The 20,435-nt window shown below is 47.2% G+C and overlaps 1 protein-coding gene across 2 annotated transcripts; it reads left to right on the top strand.

The window, feature by feature from the left end:
* Positions 1 to 310: 310 nt before the first annotated feature.
* Positions 311 to 20,348, top strand: trim3a (tripartite motif containing 3a). 2 transcript variants are annotated; one of them, XM_027017945.2, is made up of 14 exons: positions 311 to 1,197; positions 12,251 to 12,432; positions 12,991 to 13,231; positions 13,709 to 13,860; positions 14,302 to 14,482; positions 14,933 to 15,280; positions 15,600 to 15,987; positions 16,106 to 16,209; positions 16,391 to 16,558; positions 16,717 to 16,885; positions 17,692 to 17,751; positions 17,962 to 18,032; positions 18,255 to 18,395; positions 18,532 to 20,348. In XM_027017945.2, the coding sequence occupies exons 2-14, from the start codon at positions 12,287 to 12,289 to the stop codon at positions 18,682 to 18,684; spliced, it is 2,322 nt and encodes a 773-aa protein (XP_026873746.2). In that variant the 5' UTR covers positions 311 to 1,197; positions 12,251 to 12,286; the 3' UTR covers positions 18,685 to 20,348. The 2 variants fall into 2 exon arrangements, with proteins under 2 accessions (XP_026873746.2, XP_035389825.1); XM_035533932.1 differs by lacking the exon at positions 311 to 1,197 and adding an exon at positions 8,549 to 8,844.
* Positions 20,349 to 20,435: the final 87 nt, after the last annotated feature.

Genomic DNA, 20,435 nt, shown 5'->3' with positions numbered 1-20,435 from the left:
AAATATATGCACAAATTTGCTGAAACATGCATTGCCTTTACAGTTCAGGGGAAAAAAAGAAGAAGATCACTTTGTCGATTTTAAATGCAGCGTGTCATGTGAAGATGTCAACTGTCTGAAGCCAAATTGTTTTTATTGTTTTATTTCTCATAACATCCAGTAATGCAGTAGATGAATATCCCTGGTGTGATGCTCAAGCTTAATGCACAGAGAGAGAGAGAGAGATAGAGAGAGAGAGAGAGAGAGAGAGAGAGAGAGAGAGAGAGAGAGAGAGAGAGAGAGAGAGAGAGAGAGAGAGAGAGAGAGAGAGATCACACAAGTGCACATTGCTGCTCAGCCTGTGTCATGGAGTAATATCTGCTGACATGGCTAAGGGAGGCAGCCTGCTCCTACCATCTGGCTGGATGCAGTCTCCATGGCAACCCCCTCCTTCTCCTTGAAAGCTGAAGATGACTGTCTTTACCTCCCCCCACGCGACACTGTAAATAGTGCCTGACCCTCAGACTGCTTTGGCTCATTGTCTCTCACCACACGTTCGCTGCTATCCCTCCATCATCCCTCCATCCTCAGCCTGGTGCAGTGACTCATCGCCTCCCTGACCTCTGTCGGCGTGTGATGCGGGATTACTCTGGAACACATCGGTATTAAACAGCACAAAAACCATGACAAAGGGGGAGGGTGTTTCTTTAATGCAGACAATTTGGTTTGCCTTTCGAAGGAGGAGGCGCAGAGGTATTTGAGAAGCTGCGTCTGCCCTTTATTTAAGATGAGGACGCTGGAACTGCCCTGTTAGTGGTCATAGGTCTGTGTATAATTAACACGCAAATAGTTGGTGCTGTAGACTCGATCCCGGGTAATACTGTCCGCCTTAAGCCATTACTGGGCGTTGTACTGAGCCATGTCTCTGCAGGAACGGGAAGCAGCAAAGGTCTAACGAGATGTTGCGCGTTATCAGAGCCTCTGCATCCCATTGGACAGTGTAACCCCGCCCAGTGCTGCGCTGTCCAATCACTCGGCACTTTACGCTTGTTCCCGCCCTCATGGCCCTCCTTTGAGCCCATTCCGCCGTTTGCTCCCAGTGTCTCCCACAGAGAAAGGGTTACTGGTCGTTGTGTCGCCGCTATTGTTCCTTTCTGTGTAAGACGGGCAAACTTTGACGGGATGTTGGCGCTGCGTTAATGTTCGACGGACGTCCACGTGAGTTATTTGTTTTTTCTTCTTTCCTTTTCATGCCTCTTGTCACATTAGATTCGCTGAATGTGAATTTTTGGAGGGGAGACCGAATAATTCCGTGTCCGTGTCCGACGTGGCTCTTTAAGGGCCAGCGCTCGCCCCGGCGCTGTAAATGGCTCGTTTGATGGTTAGCGTGCGCAACCCTGAAGCTGGAGACATTAGCGCAAAACCAGGCGCTTCCCAAAGGTGGACAGCTGGTGTCCACACATCGCTCTGACTTTAGAGGGCAACAGTCCCGTTGCAAATGCATGGCCGTCCTTTCCAGTGCGAGGTCAGCTGTGTCTACGTATCTTATTCCAGTTCACCCGTCCTGTCGGGCGGTGCTGCAGCTGAGAAGAGACCCGATCTCGGCCAGCAGGATGGCGACTGCAGAGATTGGCTGCTTTATTATCGAAGTGTAACGCCAAGCACGATGCGTAACGCCACGCACCAGTGTGATGGTGCTATGACCCTGCGCTAACGACGCGTTTTGGAGTCTGATCTGGACATCGAGCTTGGAGCAGGGGTCTCCAAGTGAGCGGCAGCGCATTTAAATAATGGTATTACTTTAGAGTGGGATGGTAAAAGTGCCAAAAATATATGGCGTTTCACATTAAATGCAGGATGACAGACCGGTCTTTCATTCGGTGTAATAAACATTTTGTGTTTTCCAAATCAATGTGCTTTTTTTTTCTTCTCCTTTTTGATGTCTGTGCCGTTTTATATGGCGACAAATGTGGCGTGTGACCCAAGGGGTGTTGACATAGGGGTTCATTACCGCTACTCTTCTCTTAAGGTCACTTTTTTTACATTAAGGGCTGGTTTGGCAATTTCTTTTCCAAGGGTGTCGAACTCGTATTCACTTAACAGCATGCACACGAGGGGGGCATGTACCCGGTCCCTGACACCGTTTTTAAATAGTATCTTTAAATGAGCTATGAAGTTATATGTAAAATGTACATTTCTCAGCAGGGCAGGCACAACTGGTTGTGTGTGACCAAGAGTTTTTAAAAATTTAGCAAATTTGTTCACACCATGCTGCTAGTTTTTGTGCCCCAACCTTTTGCCCTAAAGCCAATGGATTAGTTCATCTTCACCTTGCACACAAGGCTGACGTCTCCTTTTTACTTATGTTTGCGACAATAAAAACGTGGAAATGCGCTCCCACAGTGCCCTTTTAAAACATCTTAGTTCTTCCTCTATCCAAAGTTTGTGCACGACGCTGCTTAAAAAGTGTAACCAGACCATAACAGGCATTAGTATGATGTGTTGTGATGCCGCGCACAACACAACCTTCTCTGATGGCATAGACTTGGCGTAAATCACCTTCAAACAAGCACAAACCTGGTCTGTTTTCATTAATAAAATAAAAACTGCATGTCCACTATTCTTGTTATGGTCATGGCCTGGGTAAACCCCCCCCCCCTCCAAAGAAAATGCAAGAAAAAAATCATTAAAGCTCATTAACTCGTACTGCAGTCTGGATTACAACACTCATCAGGCTAATACTCGTAGGTGAGCCTTATATCAGACACGTCAGGTCTATTTTTTTTTTATTACCAACCACAAAATGTTATATATACAAAGTCAAACACCAGTATGATGTATGATGCAGTAAACAATATAAATAACCTGGTCACATAAAAATGTCTTCCAGGAACCTTCTCGCAGATTCCAAGGAACAGACAGCTCGGCTGTATTTTTATAACTGCCATTTTCATATCTACTGACCACCATGGACAGTGGATGTCTAAGTGCAGAAACACATTTCTCATAAGGCGGAACTGAGGTAGCTCTTAGCCTAAAGCAAGAGTTCAGAGAACCAGTAAGTGTAATGCCTGGACTAAGCAGCTACTCCTGGATATCAGTCCAGGAAATCTTGGAAATGGGTATGCGCTGGGCAGATTGACAAGACACCAGCCCGGCCATGGACTTGCTCACAGACAGCAGGTGTTCCATGCCCTCTTAACTGAAGCGTTTGCCATGAATGCTTCCAATTAAGAGGTGCTGAAAAGGTTGTCAAGACCACATACACGGATGGTGAAGTACATTTTCCAGCAGACCTTGCGGAAAACGTAGCACCACAGAAAGGGAATCCTGTGTCAGGTTGCCTTTGTTAGCTGCGCAACAATAGAAATACATTCTTTCCAGTGCCTTGGGTGTTTGGATTGCAGGCAGGGAGCTCCAATATACCAGACAGTCACTTAGACTGCTCACTCACCCCTCATGAGGTGTGGCTCCTTCCCAGTCGTGATGAAATGTACTTCCGGAAAGATTTTTCCTGGTGGGTCTCTTTGAAAGGACAACAGCTTAGGAATGCATGGTAACTCTAGTAACTCTCTGCAGGACAGGACAGAGTCACAGAACTAAGTCGTGCACAGCCGTACTCTGACATTTTGACCTTTCCCAAGCAACAGCAGGAAGAAGGGTGCATGTTGTTTTTTTGTTTAACAATCATATTTACTTTACTTGCCACATCCTGCGTCATGCCACTGAGTGACTTTGTTGGTTTACCGTCTTGCTTCAGAGTGTTCACAGCTTTGTGGTGTCTGTGGAAGTCAGTAGGAATGTAACAGGACGGCACTTCTTCGCTCCTCCCACAGATATCATCCTGTCCAGGCTCAGCCAAGCCCAGCTGCACAAACCAAGGCTTTTCAGCTCAGTTACAAAAGTAGCCGGCGTCCTTACTTTTGCCAGTGGGAAAAGGCCGGTAACGGCGAAGAATCTCACCTTGTTTCTGGCAAATACGATTTTCAGAAAATTCCCAAAGTATTAATTTTCCAAAGAATCATCAGTGGAATTTATTTTGTGGAACATTAAACATTCTATAAGTGCATTTGCTGACTTGCAAAGGACAGATGTTATGCTTTTGTACATATCATCAGGTAAAGAGAACTTGCTGTCAGAGACATGTTCTCTTCAGTAGGCTTTCAGCATATCAGTGTTTCAGTGAGGTTCCTCAGTGGGGACTTTCATGAGCTGGACGGTCTAGATACTGTTGAACAGGGGTCACTAGGCTTCTCTGGTACTGACCCCAAGCTGTAGTTCCCTACATGGTTCTAGAAATAAAACAATAATAAAAATAAATAATAATAATCATGATAATAACGTCATAATTGTGATGATGTTGATGATTGCCTTTCATGGGATAAACAGATGATCTATTCAGATATATGCCTGTATGGCACTATGAGTATTTATAAATGCATGTCATTCAGAAAACAGCGTGGTGCATAAAGCATGTTTGTCCTCTACTGCCATGTTTACTAAGTCATGAAACGTCAGGCCTTTATTAAAGGCACTGTGGTGAGACGAGATTGAGGTGTGAGACGAGCTTACCTTTGTTTGAGTGGCAGCTGGTGCAACCGAATTCTCGAGACACAAACAGGAGCTGAGCAGTACTCAGCAGTTTGGAATATTAAGACCTTGCAGAAAGTGTGTGTGTGTGTGTGTGTGTGTGGGGGGGGAAATGCTTGCTCCAAAATGTCTCACACGGATTCAGTCATGCATTACCCTTAGTTTCCATTCCTGCCCATCATCATATCATGGCAGTTTGCGAGACTCTTGCTCTGGCTCGCTCTTTCTCGGTGTACAGTCTAATACCATCTACTTTATGCAAACCTGCGTGTGTTTCTTTTGAAACGTAAAGCTCTTTCGCAGTAGTTCAGTGAGTGCAGACCATGCTTGTCTAGCTCTCCAGATATCCATTCAGGCTCTGGTCCAGATCCAACACACTTCACTATTAGAAGTGAAACAGTTATTTGACGTTGTCGGCAATAGCATCCTTCTGTCCGTGAGGTCACAGTTTGGCAGCTCGGTTTGAAATATAGCTATTACCTAAACACTCATTGCACTGGTTAACTCTAGTCACAAGTGTCACATTGTTTATTTGAAGCGTTTCGCAGGCTGCTTCACAAACATCACTTTCGTGAGCCTTAACTGGATAATTTTAGCATAAAATACGGTCCACTCTGTAACAGGCAGGTGTTGCCTCACCTCACCCTGGACCTGGAAACCGCTTTACACAATGTTCATCTTGTGCGCTAAAAATAACAATCAGTGGAGCACACTGAAGTCAGTAAAACCCAGTGTTAATACAAGTGTTGTTTTTATTAAAAACAACAAAAACAGCAACAAGACAAATCAACCGTGGCAACTGATTTTTATCTCATTCACAAGCCAGTGTGCACATAACACATATGAATAAACAGTTTCAGTTCCATTTATGGAATTTAGCTGACTAAACCACCAATTAAATTAAATACAATTAAATCCCTAAACAATTATGGAAATGAGCGAGAAGGTTTTCCCTAGCTAGTGGTTTTGAAATTATTTGCAATGTGAATTGAATGCAGTCAGTCTTTTTTTTTTTTTTTTTTTTTTTTTTTTTTTTTGTAATATGAGCTTTAAACCAACATTGAAAATTACTCTGCAAAGAAAAGGACTAATAGAATATCACCACTGGATTATTGCTGGAAACATTTCATCCATTTTAGTCTTTAGTTATTTTTAAGGTTCACGTCATGACTCTGACTAGTTCTGCATTGCAGTGCCATTACACAGTACAGACGGATTGATAAAACGCCCTTGAATGATTCTGTAAACAGCAGGAGCTGGTGGACCAGACTTGAGTTAATAGGCAGGAACAGATTCCGATCGGCTTTTAAGGACAGCAGAGCTGTGAGGTTGACCAGAGGGCAGTTCCATTCACGGTGGATAGGCAGAACAGAAGCCAAGGCGTCTCCTGCTGGAGAGGGCCCTCTGTAGCGGGCCCTTTGTAGCGCGCCAGCGCTCACTGGCCACTTCAGAGCACCGCGACAGAGCCGGAATTTCACACTTCAGGGGCTCCGGGACCAGAGAGAGAGGCACTTCCGAATGTTGGGATAAAAGAGACTTCCACCTTTCCACTTTTTTTTTTTGTTTGTTTTTGGTGATTAAATTACTGTGGTGTAACTCCAGCCGTTGTCTTTGATTTACGTTATTTACTTTGCTCCTTAAAGCCGACAGCGATCATATTATTGATCTTATTTTTTACACTCGAGAAGAGCTCGGTTGCTTAGAGACGCTGCTGCTGGGATGGACCCCTCCCTCCTGAACGCAGCACGCTGACTGCCGTGGCTCCGGGTGACACCGCCCCCCAGCCACTGACGGGCAGGAAGAACGCCCGCAGATCCGAATCCCAGTGGTAGAGTGAGAGTCTGTACAACCACAGCAGGTCCTTGGGGCTCATTCATCGTTGGCAGTCTAAACGGCATCTTAAAATAGAATAAACAGCAATTACAGTTTGCAAACTACATCTTGAGGATTGTCAGGTTAATTATTCTAAATATAGATGCAATTAATGAGAATAATGTCAGGATAGTAGGTGGTTCTGTCATCGTGGAGAGCCAAGAGGCTCCCTTGTCGTTTTTCCAGCTATATACAGTGAAAGGAAATAACATTCCTCCAGGACCGTGGTGCAACACACGAGAAGACCATAAGTGCAAAATCGTGTCAATGTGTGTAACGAGATTCTGTCGTCATGGTAGTGCATGTTAATAATCATGTTTATAATTTGGTGTTGTGAATGGTTTATTGTTATGCATGTTCTGTCAGTGTGTGAGTCACTGCGGCCCAAACTCCTGTCTCACCACACACTCCAGGCCAGTAGACGCATCTTACGTAAGACTCAGCGAGACAGGACTGCGATCTATCAGCGCGAGACACTTCTGAGGATAGGCAGTGCCCAGCAATCCAGGTTTCAACAGATGATATATCGACAATATCTGTACCACGTGCTCGTGTGCTCTCGCCAAAAATAAAATGCACTTTTCTTCTGGTGAAGAACAGTGCTTTTGGTTTTCGGGTACATGGCATTTCACCATGTAGGAGCCACTCTCATAGGAGAGTTTTTAACCATGCAGGCGAGCACTAGCCATCCATTTCTCACGATGGGCTCAGCACATGCACTCGCTCCACAACGGTAAGCCTGTTCCCGTCATTTGAAAGTGTGGTTTTGTTGGTCATATTTCAATGCATAATAGTGATAATATGGAGTAATATGGCATAGTCCTTTTTCCCCTGTGATCACACAACTTGAAAAGGGAAATGACTTGATAAATCGAAGCAGCCACTTTACAGAATGAACCGATCACACAGCTCGCCGCTATCGTCCCGCACAGACTCGGTTGGGCTGCGGGGGGTGTGGGGTGGGATGTTGCACCTGAGCCTAGCGCATGGAACAAAAGAGCAGGCCTTGCAGAGCAGATAACTGCCAACATGAGCTCTCCTCTGAATGGAAAGCGCCATGGTAGTCAGATTAAACTCCAGCCCAGCAGAGAACCCATTTATCAGGATGGCACATTGATGGGGAAAACTGAAGGGGTGGCTTCCCTGTTTTAAGACAGGAAGCACAGATGGCATTCCAGTATGATTTCCACACAGACTGTGCCTGCACATTTTTCACAGGCAGTGAATTTCGCTCCTGTTTTATTTTTCGTGCCCCTTACCGTTTGGCCGCGGGGATGGCGCGGACTAACCCGTCCGCTTGGCATGCAGTTGGCCGGCGGCGTTCCCTCCCCCAGCGTTCCTGCTCTCTGCCTGTGCACACATCCCTGATCATGGAAGGAAACTTCCCTTTAGTGGCCTTTGGTTCTGGTGCATTCAAGGACCTTTTTTCGAGGTTGCTTCTAGAAGGCCTGGGTCAGCAATCTGATGTAGGCACGAATGAGACTGGACGCAAACAGGCCTAATCGAGTATTTGTGGAATATTCACCTCTCCAGTCAGCACTCCGGATTTTTCAGTTTTTGGAAGAGATTTTCACAGCGGGTGTTTAGATGAGCTCACACGTGGCCCGGTGAGGATGAGCTGCGGGTACTGCGAGTCCAACGCAGCAGATTCCTAGGAGGGAAAGTCACGGCGAAGGTGCGGGTTCAGCCCGAACGTCTAGAGAGTCGCAGTGACGTCTGGAAACGACTCTCTGAATCAAGTGGAGCGGAATCTAGTTGGGTGAACCGAGGCCCCGCTGCAGGAACCTAGCCTATCAGGAAGGGGGGAGGCGGGCTGCCTGGACAAGGCCGTCTGCTGCAGTGCTCCTTGGTTACTGGGCCTGAGCATTGTTTGGTTTTCTGCCCACGATGAGACACACGAGAACCATCTCAGCCCATTTAATGCAGGGGGCTGGAACCAGCCAACGCTCACACACAGACAGCTGCCCTTTTATCTCTCACGCCTTCTCCCTCCTTCTCTCTCTCCCTCTCCCTCTCTCGCTTGCTCTCTCTCTCTCTCTCTCTCTCTCTCTCTCTCTCTCTCTCTCTCTCTCTCTCTCTCGTACACAGCCACACCAGCAGGACTTGGAGGAAGGAACCGCGAGGAATTTTAGGAAGTGCCATTTTGAGGCTTCCTGTTTCTCTCCTCTCTCACCTAGCAACACGGAGCTAGCAGAAAAGAGGCAGTACGCAGACCTCGCTTGCTCACAGCCAGTGAGAGAGTTGGAGAGAGAGAGATTTATAGAGAGAGCGAGAGCCGGCCAGTGCGAATGGTCTCGGCTGTAAAAGCGCTAATTAAGGGATTCGTTTTTCTTTACACCAACAAAGGAGCTGCCAAGTATGCCTTTTAGCCAAGAGGAAGTGATCGAGTGAACACGGCGCAGGGTGAGTGCGCACTTTTCCTCTGCTGTGCTGTCATGCCCCCAGCTGGGTCTATCCGTGATGTGAGCAGTGTCAGCGATGCTGGCCCGGATCACGCACGGCTCAGGGTGCGATTCCCCTCTCCATCACCGGGACACGTCGGCAGGAAGGCGTCGCGTGAGGCTCAGAGCTCCATTTTAATCCTGTGCATTTGGACAGTAATGACGCCGATTAAAGGCACGCATGGCTTACTTTGTACCTCGGGTCTAATGTGGAAACTGGCCTGCCTTTCAGGCTTCTGACAAGATTTATGGAAGTCACTCTTTTCTTTTCGGATTAGTTTGCCTTAAGAGATTAGTTTGCCTTAAGAGAAATGTTTTCCTCCGAGGCTTTCTGCAGGAATTTAGAGAAATGTGGACGTTGCACAATACCTGAAGTACATCCTGCTGTTTTATTGGTAACACTGTTGTAATGGTTGTAATGTCATGGTAACCGTTGTAATGTCATGGTTGTAAGACCATGCCTGTAGTGCACAGTCCATTTAGTTTTTAATATAAAGCAACTTGGGTGTGATCGAGTCTGGCATAATTGATGCATACATGCTGTTAGAATGTGTTTAGCTGGCTGAGCCTCAGGGTAACCGAATTATGGTTTAGAGAATCACCATAATTCAGTTAGGCTGACTGTAGACTGTAGGATTAGCCTAATCTTTAAATTTGATCAATACCTTGAACCTTGTTTGGAATTGCTTTTCCACCAAATACTTACCAGTTCACTGTAAAATGGGAAAAGATTGTGTTGACACTGCAGACACAAAGTTGTTTTTGTGACTGCTACATTATTCTTCGCTCATTTAACATGTGTTTTGCGTTGTAGTATCTTTCAAATTATAGATTATAGCCTGAATTTTTCAAGACTCACCTAGCTAACAAGAACATACAACATGAGATATATGCTGACATGAGTTAGTTTTTTTTAAATTATTATTTATTTTTTTTAACAGGCTTGAATATGGGCTGATATGGGATGCTGGGTTATAGGGTTATAGTATGGCATGCATGGGGATTTAGGAAGGAAGAACTTTTCAGATCCGTACGAGCACAGCAAAGAGAAAAATGTTGAAGGTTTGTACGTCAGAGTATGACAACACTAAGGGAATGTTATCCACCAGCAGAACCAGCAAACATACGGGGAATGAAGGGGCACAAAGGCGACCCCCAAACAGTCGCTACCGCGGAGAACGCGGCCTCGGCTATTTCTGTAGAAAAAAACAGGCCTCCCACCCAGCATTCGCCACATGCCCAGTGTCACGGTAATGACAGCGGCACGTCCCAGTCCCAGCACAGCGAAACAAGACGAGGGCATCGGGTGGGGGAGCCAAGCCCCCACCCCCAAAGTCACTGGCAAAGATGCCTTGGCTGCGTTTAGCATGGAAATGCCTCCTCGGTTTCATTAATGCAAATAGTGCCTTCGGTACTGCAGCTTTGTAATTGGCATGCACAGTGTGTCACATGACTGCTTTTTTTGATAAATGCAGCTAGCTTTGCTGCAAATACACTTTGTCAAATAATTTGCAGACACAAAGCTTGTTGTTATACACCGAGTTATATAAAGATATCAGCATTATTCCACATGCCACTCTAGGATCAACCCAGTGCGAGAGAAGCGAGGACTCCACTTTAACAAAGTCATGTGGCATACCAGCGGTTTACCAGTGATTTAATAATAAATAGTTTAGAAGCGAGCCATAAGTTTTGTTTGGTGACAAACAAAAGTTTAAGAAATAGTTTTAAAAAACACATCTGGTGTCAAACTAAGGTGCTTTTCTAACGCACTTGAAACAGAAATGGAACACTGTTGGAATGCAGTTGGAAAAGTGACTAGGTGTATATGGAGCTGTTTCTGAGGAGTTACATAAGCTCTGTATCGTAGTTTCCAATGAATACTTTGATGATTTGGATTCTTAGAAGCTGCAGTGATCAGCTCCCTTGTCTGGCTGGGAAAAAGTCTGAAATACAAAACCGAACTTCCTTCATCCATATTGATGTTGTACCAAGAGGAGCACGGCAGGGTTTAACAAGAGAACACCACATGTTGGAGGCTGAGTCTGGAGCTACTCATTGGGGAGAGCAACTTATGTAGTAGATGAGTAGCTAAGGGGTAGCTAGGGGTTTTTGAGGAGGCTCAGTGTGTGTCTCTTCACTCAGTGTGACTGAGTCTGCTGACAGACAGATCAGATCCTGGACAGCAGTCCTGTGTTTGCCCCGAGTGAAATATGGGTGGCCAATATGGCCAAAATGTACCATCATCATAATGATGTGATGCTTAGTGACATCTTCAGGATATTTAGTTTCTCTGAGGTTTACTAACAAGTTGGAGCAGAGTCAATACACAAGAAAACAGTAGTGCCACATTCATAAAGATATTCTCTCTCTCTCTCTCTAAGTAGAATGCTTCTGAATTTGTAGGAGGAAGAACCAGTTTATATTTACAAAAGTTGTTTTCATATTTATTGCTTTCTCTTCTTACTACCTCAGAAGCTCTTTGCAAACATGGCTGAAGAGGTACTTGTGTTCGTTCTGTTTCTCTGGAAACTGTACTTCACTACGATTTTGAAAATCTCTTATTATGAATCTCTTACACTGAATCAGACCCTTGTTTCTATGCAGTTTTGCCTGTATGACACAATTCGTTGTTTACAGACTTGGTATAATTGACCTAAATTTTTATATTATATGCAACATGCATGTAATCTACAAGTACAGAGCCCTTGGTGTGCTCAGAAAAACACACTGTTACACCATTTAGCACAATAGCAGAAAATATATCATCATGTTGGGTTAATATTGGGTCAAATATTGGGATAATGGCTATGAATAGACCTGATCCGTATGCTGCTTGTTGGAGTGTTGGGAATGGGATGGAGTGTTGGGAATGGGATGGAGTGTTGGGAATGGTCTAGAGTGGGGGGCACAAGAAGCAGTAGGTGGTACACTCATGGTTTTACCCATAAGGGGGCTAGTATGGTTTCAAGTGAGTGGTGCAACGTGTGTAAGTGATTGTATCTCCAGGATATGAAAGTTACTGACAAGTGGCTTCCTCCCATGATTAGAGATTTCCAGATTTCCAGGACCAGGACTGAACCCCTGGCCCTTTCATTCCAGAATCAAAACACAAAGCATGCTTCAGGCATTAAAGTCACTTTAAAGGAGAACAATTTCTTCATAATGTAACCTAGTTATAATTTACCAGCAGCACAAACATTTGCCCTCACGTCACATCAAAGCGAACGTCCTCTCTTGCTGTGTCCACTCTGGCGTTTCTCTTCGGCTTCCTACTTGATGCTAAAAGTACAGCAGCCCTGAGATGCCTTCGCTCCTTTGCGCTCTGATTCACAATTTATCAGTGCCTCTTTTGTGTCTCTCTGCAGGCTGAGAGGTGCGTGTGCCTCCTCCTCCTCCTGTGAATGCCTCTCGCCATGGCGAAGCGCGAGCCGGGCAACACCAGCCCCGTGGTGCGGCAGATAGACAAGCAGTTCCTGGTGTGCAGCATTTGCCTGGAGCGATACCACAACCCCAAAGTCCTGCCCTGCCTGCACACCTTCTGTGAGAGGTACGCTCCACCCCTCCACCACCAGGGCGGCCGGCGGGCTGCCGGGTTACTGGGGCGCTTTTATTCGGTGCCAGAGTGGATTTAGCTGCCACATTGCCATATTATGAGAACATGTAGAAAAGCACCCACCATGACTGAACTACTGCAGGGATGGTCATATTTCTACTGCTTTTTGTATCGCTAGGACAATACATCACTGCTCAGATCTAACCTTTCAGCATTTACACACACGGCATATATTTGTCAGAATGTCAGCGTATCACATCCACTGTACGAGGACTTGCGGACAACTGAACATTTGTCGTCCGGCGAACAGAATGTTTGTTTGTAATTTAAGTCATTTGCAAACCTGCATTGCACACAGGCATTCCAGCACCACCATGTCGATTGCTTATTTTAAACCTAAAGTATGAGAAGTACGAGGTTTGCAAATCCAGAGAGTTTTAAAGTGCGACATGCAAAATGGCTCACCCCGCGGACCTCCGCGCCAGCTTCGAAGGGGATGGCGCTCCCGCTGCCTGGCGCTGTAGTTCACCCCCGACCCTCTGACCTCCACAGATGCCTGCAGAACTACATCCCCCCCCAGTCCTTGACCCTGTCCTGCCCGGTGTGCCGACAGACGTCCATCCTGCCCGAGAAGGGCGTGGCGGCACTGCAGAATAACTTCTTCATCACCAACCTGATGGAAGTGTTGCAGAGGGAGTCAGAGTGTGCCCAGCCCGAGGCCTGCGGCGCGCTGGAGTCGGCCAGCGCCGCTGCCTCTGCCCAGTCCCTCTCCTGCCCCAACCACGAGGGCAAGGTGAGGCGCCAGCCGCTCGCGTACCACATAAAGCCATTTGCCAAATGCCGTGATAGTATGAAAACTGAAGAAGAAAAAAAAAAAAAATGGAACGACAAACGAAATAATCAAAGGTATTTTGCCAAGATTTGATAGTTTGTTTGACTGTTACAAATGACACTTTTTAAAAATAATTTTGGCATTTAATCATTAGTAAATGTGCTCAGAACAAAAACGTTGACCAGTACTAGGGAGGTGAGGCATATCTGGGGCAGGGGCGTGTTGCTGGGAGGGTTAAAGGGTTATTCCAAACTAAGTGTGGCTCTGACTAACACATCTAGACTCTGTTACTAAACAGAAATGGATTCACTCATGCGGTACTTGTAACAGAAATATTTTGCATATTATTACAAATGTGGAAAATGACATTATTGCACGCTTGGTTTAGTTCCCTGTATTTGTTTGTTCCCCGATGAGTCTCCTGTGCGCCCTCTGCAGGTGATGGAGTTCTACTGCGAGTCGTGCGAGACAGCCATGTGTTTGGAGTGCACGGCGGGCGAGCACCGGGAGCACATGACCGTGCCGCTGCGGGATGTCCTGGAACAGCACAAAGCGGAGCTCAAGACCCAGCTGGACGCCATTCGGAACAGGTCAGACAGCCCGTATGCCCCCCCGCCGGTCATGCACAACCACTTACAGCTCTCAGACTGGGCTGTGACGCGCAGTGTAATGATAACAGGGCTGAAATATAACCGTGCAGTCAGCGTCACGCAAGCTGTACCGCTGCTGTTTCTCCGATCACCGTGTGATGTCACAGAGCAAAAACCCATTAAACCACAGCGTGTGTAACGTCTTGACCCGCGAGACACGCCACGAAGATCCAATAAAAGAAAGCAGCGACGTGCCATTACAGAGCTCATTTTCCGCTCATAATTATCGTCTCGTTTTCCACTCGACGTTCTCGCAGCCCGGCGGAGAGGATCAGTCGCTCCCCACGGGCCACCCACTCTTGCCTTAAGCATCGGAACCGCAGCATGACGCGGCACATTTGACGCAACCTTCCTCCCTCACCGCCTCTCTCTCTCCTCCAGGCTTCCACAGCTGACGGCGGCCGTCGACCTGGTGAACGAGATCTCTAGGCAGCTGGCCGAGCGGAAGAGCGAGGCCATCAGCGAGATTAGCAGCACCTTCGAGGAGCTGGAGAGGGCCCTGCACCACCGCAAGAGCACTCTCATCACCGACCTGGAGAACATTTGCGGCGCCAAACAGAAGGTACGCACGCGACTCCAGCCGGCTGATCTGAGAACAGCTCTGGCCCGTCCAGTCCCGGGGCGATGGTTGCGCACGACTGCGCTGTTCAAGTGAAATTTCCCTCGTGTTCAAGGGAAATTGACGTATTGGGTCACATAAGTCATACCTTGCAAACTAATTTGGCGATGGATTCCTTGGCCCTTGATTACATCATGAAATGTAGGATGAAAAACCTCGTGTTAGATTTTCTATTAGAAATACTGCCAACAAAGCAAGAGTTTTGCGTCTCTGGGTTTTAATGCATCTTACCTCTGACAGAAAAACGACTCACCGAGCAGCAAGGGGAGCAGGTTAATAATTGTTTTTGTGAACAGAGCAGACATATTCCCAGCGCAGCTTTACAGCGAGCGTAAAGTTCCAGAGGCGTACGCCTCCACCCGCCTCCACCCACCTCCACCCGCCTCTGCGCAGGTGCTGCAGGCCCAGCTGTCGGCACTGCAGCAGGGTAGGGAGAACGTGGAGAGCAGCTGCAGCTTCACGGAGCAGGCGCTGAGCCACGGCAGCGCCGCCGAGGTGCTGCTGGTGCAGAAGCAGATGGGCGAGCGCGTGGGCGCCCTCGCCCGCCATGACTTCCCCGAGCAGCCGCACGAGAACGGCCACCTGGAGTGCCAGGTGGAGACTGAGGGTCTGCGACGCTCCATCCAGAACCTGGGCGCGCTGCTCACCACCAGCGCCGTGGGCCACACCAGCGTGGCCACGGGCGAGGGGCTCCGGCACGCCGTGGTGGGCCAGCCCGCCACGGTCACCGTCACCACCAAGGTAAACGTCGCCGGGGACGCGTCGGTGGGAGCTTGTGAGAAGGGCTGCGAGGGGTTAAATCTGACCGTCGGTCTGTTCTTGGGCCCGCTAGACGTTGGCTACGACAAGGACTAGCTAGTCAGTGACTCTAATCCACACAGGCAAAACTTTTGATTAGTTTACAACTCTAAAAGCACCGAGCAGCGGCAAAACAAATTGCGTGGTGATAGTCGATGACGTAACGAACCCTGTAGTTGTCCGTTTGCACAAATGCGTCCAGTGAGAGTCCGCAGAGACTAAAATGAGACCAAACTGAGTCCCCGGTGGTCCCTGCCTGCAGGACAAGGCCGGCGAGCTGGTGAAGACGGGCAACGCGGCGCTGACCGCCCGCATCGCGGGGCCCGACGGCCCCGTCGCCGAGCCCGAGGTGACGGACAACAAGAATGGCACGTATGAGGTGGGCTACACGCTGCGATCCGAGGGCGAGTTCTCCTTCACCCTGCTGCTGTACGGGCAGCCCATCCGGGGCAGCCCCTTCCGCCTGCGTGCCGTGCGCCCATGCGACGCGCCGCAGTCCCCGGACGACGTGAAGAGGCGCGTGAAGTCGCCCGGGGCGAGCGGCGCCGGCGGGCACGTGCGCCAGAAGGCCGTGCGCCGGCCTTCCAGCATGTACAGCACCGCTAAGAAGAAGGAGAACCCCATCGAGGACGAGCTGATCTACAGAGTGGGTGCGTGCGGGCAGCCCGGAAACGGACGTGGCAGTTTAATGATTACGCGCTCGGCCCACCCCACTGGAAGTGCAGCCGGCGCTGATCTGGTGGTGGCGTGGTGTTTTGTGTTCGCCAGGCACGCGCGGGCGGGAGCGTGGCGAGTTCTCCAACCTGCAGGGCATCTCCACCTCCAGCAGTGGGCGCATCGTGGTGGCAGACAGCAACAACCAGTGCATACAGGTGCAGAGCCGTAACCTTGGAGAACCCACACCTTTTATAAAAACAACCCTGTTTTTACTGGCCTCGGCTTTGACGTTTGTTGTATTGTCGTTATTTGTTGTTGTTTTTTTTTGGGGGGGGTGTTGTGGTTTTACTCATACATGCTCTCATTGGGTGTTTGTCATTATTTGTCATGCTGCAGGTCTTCTCCAATGACGGTCAGTTCAAGCTCCGCTTCGGGGTGAGAGGGCGTTCCCCGGGGCAACTGCAGCGACCCACCGGGGTTACCGTGGACATGAATGGCGACATCATCGTAGCTGACTATGACAACAGATGGATCACCACCTTCTCCTCGGACGGCAAGTTTAAAGTGAGTGACTGAGAGTTCGACCCCAGACTCTCCTTTCAACTCTGCCCTGTGGTGTTTTTTTTGTTTGTTTGTTTTCTAGAGTGATGAAGAAAAGAGTTTACCTGTTTGGTTGTTTTTTTTCTTCGCTGTGTAATTTGTCTGTGTGTTCAATCTGTCAGAGTAAAATTGGAGCAGGTCGACTGATGGGACCGAAAGGTGTGGCCGTGGACAAGAATGGCCACATCATAGCAGCAGACAACAAAGCCTGCTGCATTTTCATCTTCCAGTCTACCGGCAAGCTGGTGACCAAGTTTGGAGCCAGAGGAACATCGGACAGGCAGTTTTTAGGTGCTTTTCTTTCTACACGAGTAACGAGACACAAGGAAATGAAAAGGATAAATTGTGAATTAGCCAGACTGCTGCACGAATGGCTTCTACAAGACAATCTGATCTTTGTCATTCACAACAACAGTGACTTAATTAAATGTAATTAAACAAATAAAGCGTGCCTTATTCAGCGAGGTTCACTTCCTGAAAACATTTCGGGCGTTCCAGTTACCGTATTGGCTGAGGACTAGAATACATCAGCTTTTAGGAGCCATTCTTCTGAAATCCAGACCATATAAAAGGGAGGCCGTAAAAGCTTTCTTCCAAATCCGGCTGGAATCCGCAGCATCCCCATGCATTAGTGGCCTAACACTAACAACCCGACAGCTAATAGCCTGAGTTTGAGTTTTACTTCAAATGGTCCAATGTGGGTGGTAAATGGTAGACGCTAATAAAGCCTTTGCTGCACAGCGACTTGTTCTTAACCACGTAGCCAGGGTTCGGTTATACGAAACCACAGATAATCCGTGTCTAGGTAACATTATAGGACTTCCAGCCGTATAGTGGCCTGTATTTCAGAATCGATAGACGGGTTAATGCGCGTCACTGCAGTGAGAAACTGATGGGCGGCGAGTCGGCTCAAAGTCTCCTAGAGTCACCGACGTGCACGTATCAATTAAGACAAAGACGAAGCTTTTCCGGACAACCCTGCAGCAACACGGTTATTAAGTAGACTGTGTTTGTCAAGGCCAGTGTGTAGTTTTTACGAGAATCTGTCCCATCCTGTTTGAGCACTTGTCTCTGTGTCCTCTGTTTGTTCGTGTTAGATAAAAGTGCCCCGAACACTCCGACAGACCCAAAGCAGGGTAAATCCGGACCGGCATTCAGTAAGTAGCATGCGCACGCATCGCCAACACAGAATCAGCCAATGAGATTTGAAATCTTCAGCAGCAGTTGAAACGCTACATGTCTGAAAATTTCAGTCTCAGTTTGAACGCTGTGCTACGATGCGACCTGTGAGTTCTCCGCTCGCGCTCTCTCTTGCTCGCCTGTCGGTCTCACTTTGTCTCTCTCTGCCTCACCACTGTGCATTTCAGGTCCCCACTTTGTGGCTGTGAACAACAAGAATGAGATTATAGTGACTGATTTCCATAACCATTCCGTTAAGGTAGGCTCCGTCATCCCGTCCTACACCTCCGTAAATGTTAACGTTACGTAATGATCCACAAAAAAACCCATCTCCTTTACTAATCCCATGGTTGTCACATTACTCCGTTCCTCATGATAAGAAGTAAACCTTAGGTGAAATACGTTAGTCACAGTCTTTTGAAGGACAAAGCAATATAGGTTTGTCGCCCCGCTAAGCTAAGTCCTGTCTACCTGTCGCCAGGTCTACAATGCGGACGGGGAGTTCCTGTTTAAATTCGGCTCTCATGGAGAAGGCAACGGTCAGTTCAATGCCCCGACAGGGGTGGCAGTGGACAGCAATGGAAACATCATCGTTGCTGACTGGGGTAATAGCAGGATACAGGTAAGCTGCCCGGTGCTCTTGTGACTGGAGCAGGTTTTCTGGTAAACTAACCCAGTCGTTTCTGTAAGGCAGCACAGAGCATCGTAACCGCATCTGAATGGCTAAACAAACCTCCTGCAACATGTCTTTGCCTCAGGTGTTCGACAGCTCGGGGTCCTTCCTGTCGTACATCAACACGATGGCGGACCCTCTGTACGGCCCCCAGGGCTTGTCCCTCACTTCCGACGGCCACGTGGCTGTGGCAGACTCTGGAAACCACTGTTTCAAAGTCTACCGCTACCTGCAGTAGGGAGGGTCGCCCACCAAACGTATCGTACACGTGCAATGACATTTTTTGCATTTCCACTTTTTATTTTGCACACCTAAAAAGGTCTCTGCCACCGATGTAGTCTATAGGGAGACGTTACAACCAATAAAGTATTTTAGATGAGTGGATCCAAGTTGATCAGATTCTAATTAGACTGGGTCCTAAAGGTCATCACATCGAGACTTAAAGCTCATCCTGTACTCATATGGCACTGGTCTGGACCGATTGCGACTTTCGACTAAATCCGAGTCAGACAATATCCAAACATCCAACACAAGTCGTTAACAATAAGTCACAGTACTCTTAGCAGTGCTTGTGATGGCAGCTACTTGTAAGCTTTTAAAGTACTTTGGCAACGTTTCGAATATTTTTCTTAACTTGTTGGTTTACCTGAAATAACAAACCACTTGGTATAACCATCAGCTAAATAATAATTTAAAAAAAAAGAATCTTTTCAATGGCATGGAAGCAAAGTAAGTTTCTTAGGGTTTAACTTCGCAAAAGATCGAGGAGCTATCGTATATGTGTACTGTGAAAGCAAGCCATTTGGTATCAAACTGACTTTCTGTGCATTTGACTCGCTGTATATGCTTATGCATTGGTATCATATTGTGTACATTTGATAGCATTTCTGCTGTAATATGGCTTTGAAAACCCACGCTCCTTGAGTGTGGGAAGCTAAAGCTTTGAATGCCAATGTTTCAGCCATTAATGCACTAGTAGACAGAGAGCAGCTCCTAGCTTCAGCGTGCGTTTACCTTGGAAATATCCGCATACGTTTCCCACAAGGCCGTTAGCCATGGTACCCAACACCACAGCACAAATCTAGATGTCGTGCACTTTTGTTTGAAGAAAAAAAAGTCATTTGTTTTGGTTTATTTGGTTTTGTACAGTGTTATAATTTGCAGGTTCTTTTTTGCATTTCTGTGTTGTTTACCCACAGTACCAAGTCCTGGCTGTACATTAGATGCTATTGCATGGAATACTCCAGTGTAGGAAGCAAACATCACCGGAACATTAAAAATTTAAGGACAATTTGGCACCGGATGTACACACTCAGGAAGGATACGTTAGTAAAGTGCACAACTGGTCATAATTATTTGTGCCAACAATATGCCATTAGTTGAAGTCCTAAACAACAAGGGTATTTTTTTTGTGTGTGTGTGAAAACACAGCTTTTATCATTCCAGATTAGCAAGCATTGTTTTTAAGGACTACCTATTTATTTCCATAAGCCTAGTTTAATTATGTAAAAAAAAAACAAAAAAACAAAACCCACGTTGGACAGAAATCCTAAATGAGGCAATTAGTATTTTTGGAGTTCTTTATTTGATTTGTAAACCTGCTCAAAGTGTTTAAACCTTTTCTCAGATGCATCAGATCACTATACTGTGAATTTGTATGAAAGCCTCTCTGATTTTTCTCAATTATTTCTCAGTGTTGCTGGTTCATGGACTTCCTTTGAGGACCAAATGTCACATAAGTGACATTTGTGAACATTTCATGTTCCAGTCAAAGCCGGGATATGATGATTTAAGCTTCCAGGAACATAATATCGCTACATTAAAGGTACAATCGTTAGGTTACACTACACCCTATATGACTGAAAATAGCAAGGACTAATATTTCATCGAACGCATAGATAACCTTTTATAAAACAGATCCAGGCCATGCTTGTCTGCATCACCGCTCAGAATTAAGCTTCGGCTCGATGGCAGAGCCGATGAATTCAG

This window comes from Electrophorus electricus, chromosome 15 (assembly GCF_013358815.1).
Source record: "Electrophorus electricus isolate fEleEle1 chromosome 15, fEleEle1.pri, whole genome shotgun sequence".
Classification (NCBI taxonomy): domain Eukaryota; kingdom Metazoa; phylum Chordata; class Actinopteri; order Gymnotiformes; family Gymnotidae; genus Electrophorus; species Electrophorus electricus.
Note: the sequence above shows the minus strand (reverse complement) of the source record. Positions and strands in the feature narration are given on the sequence as shown.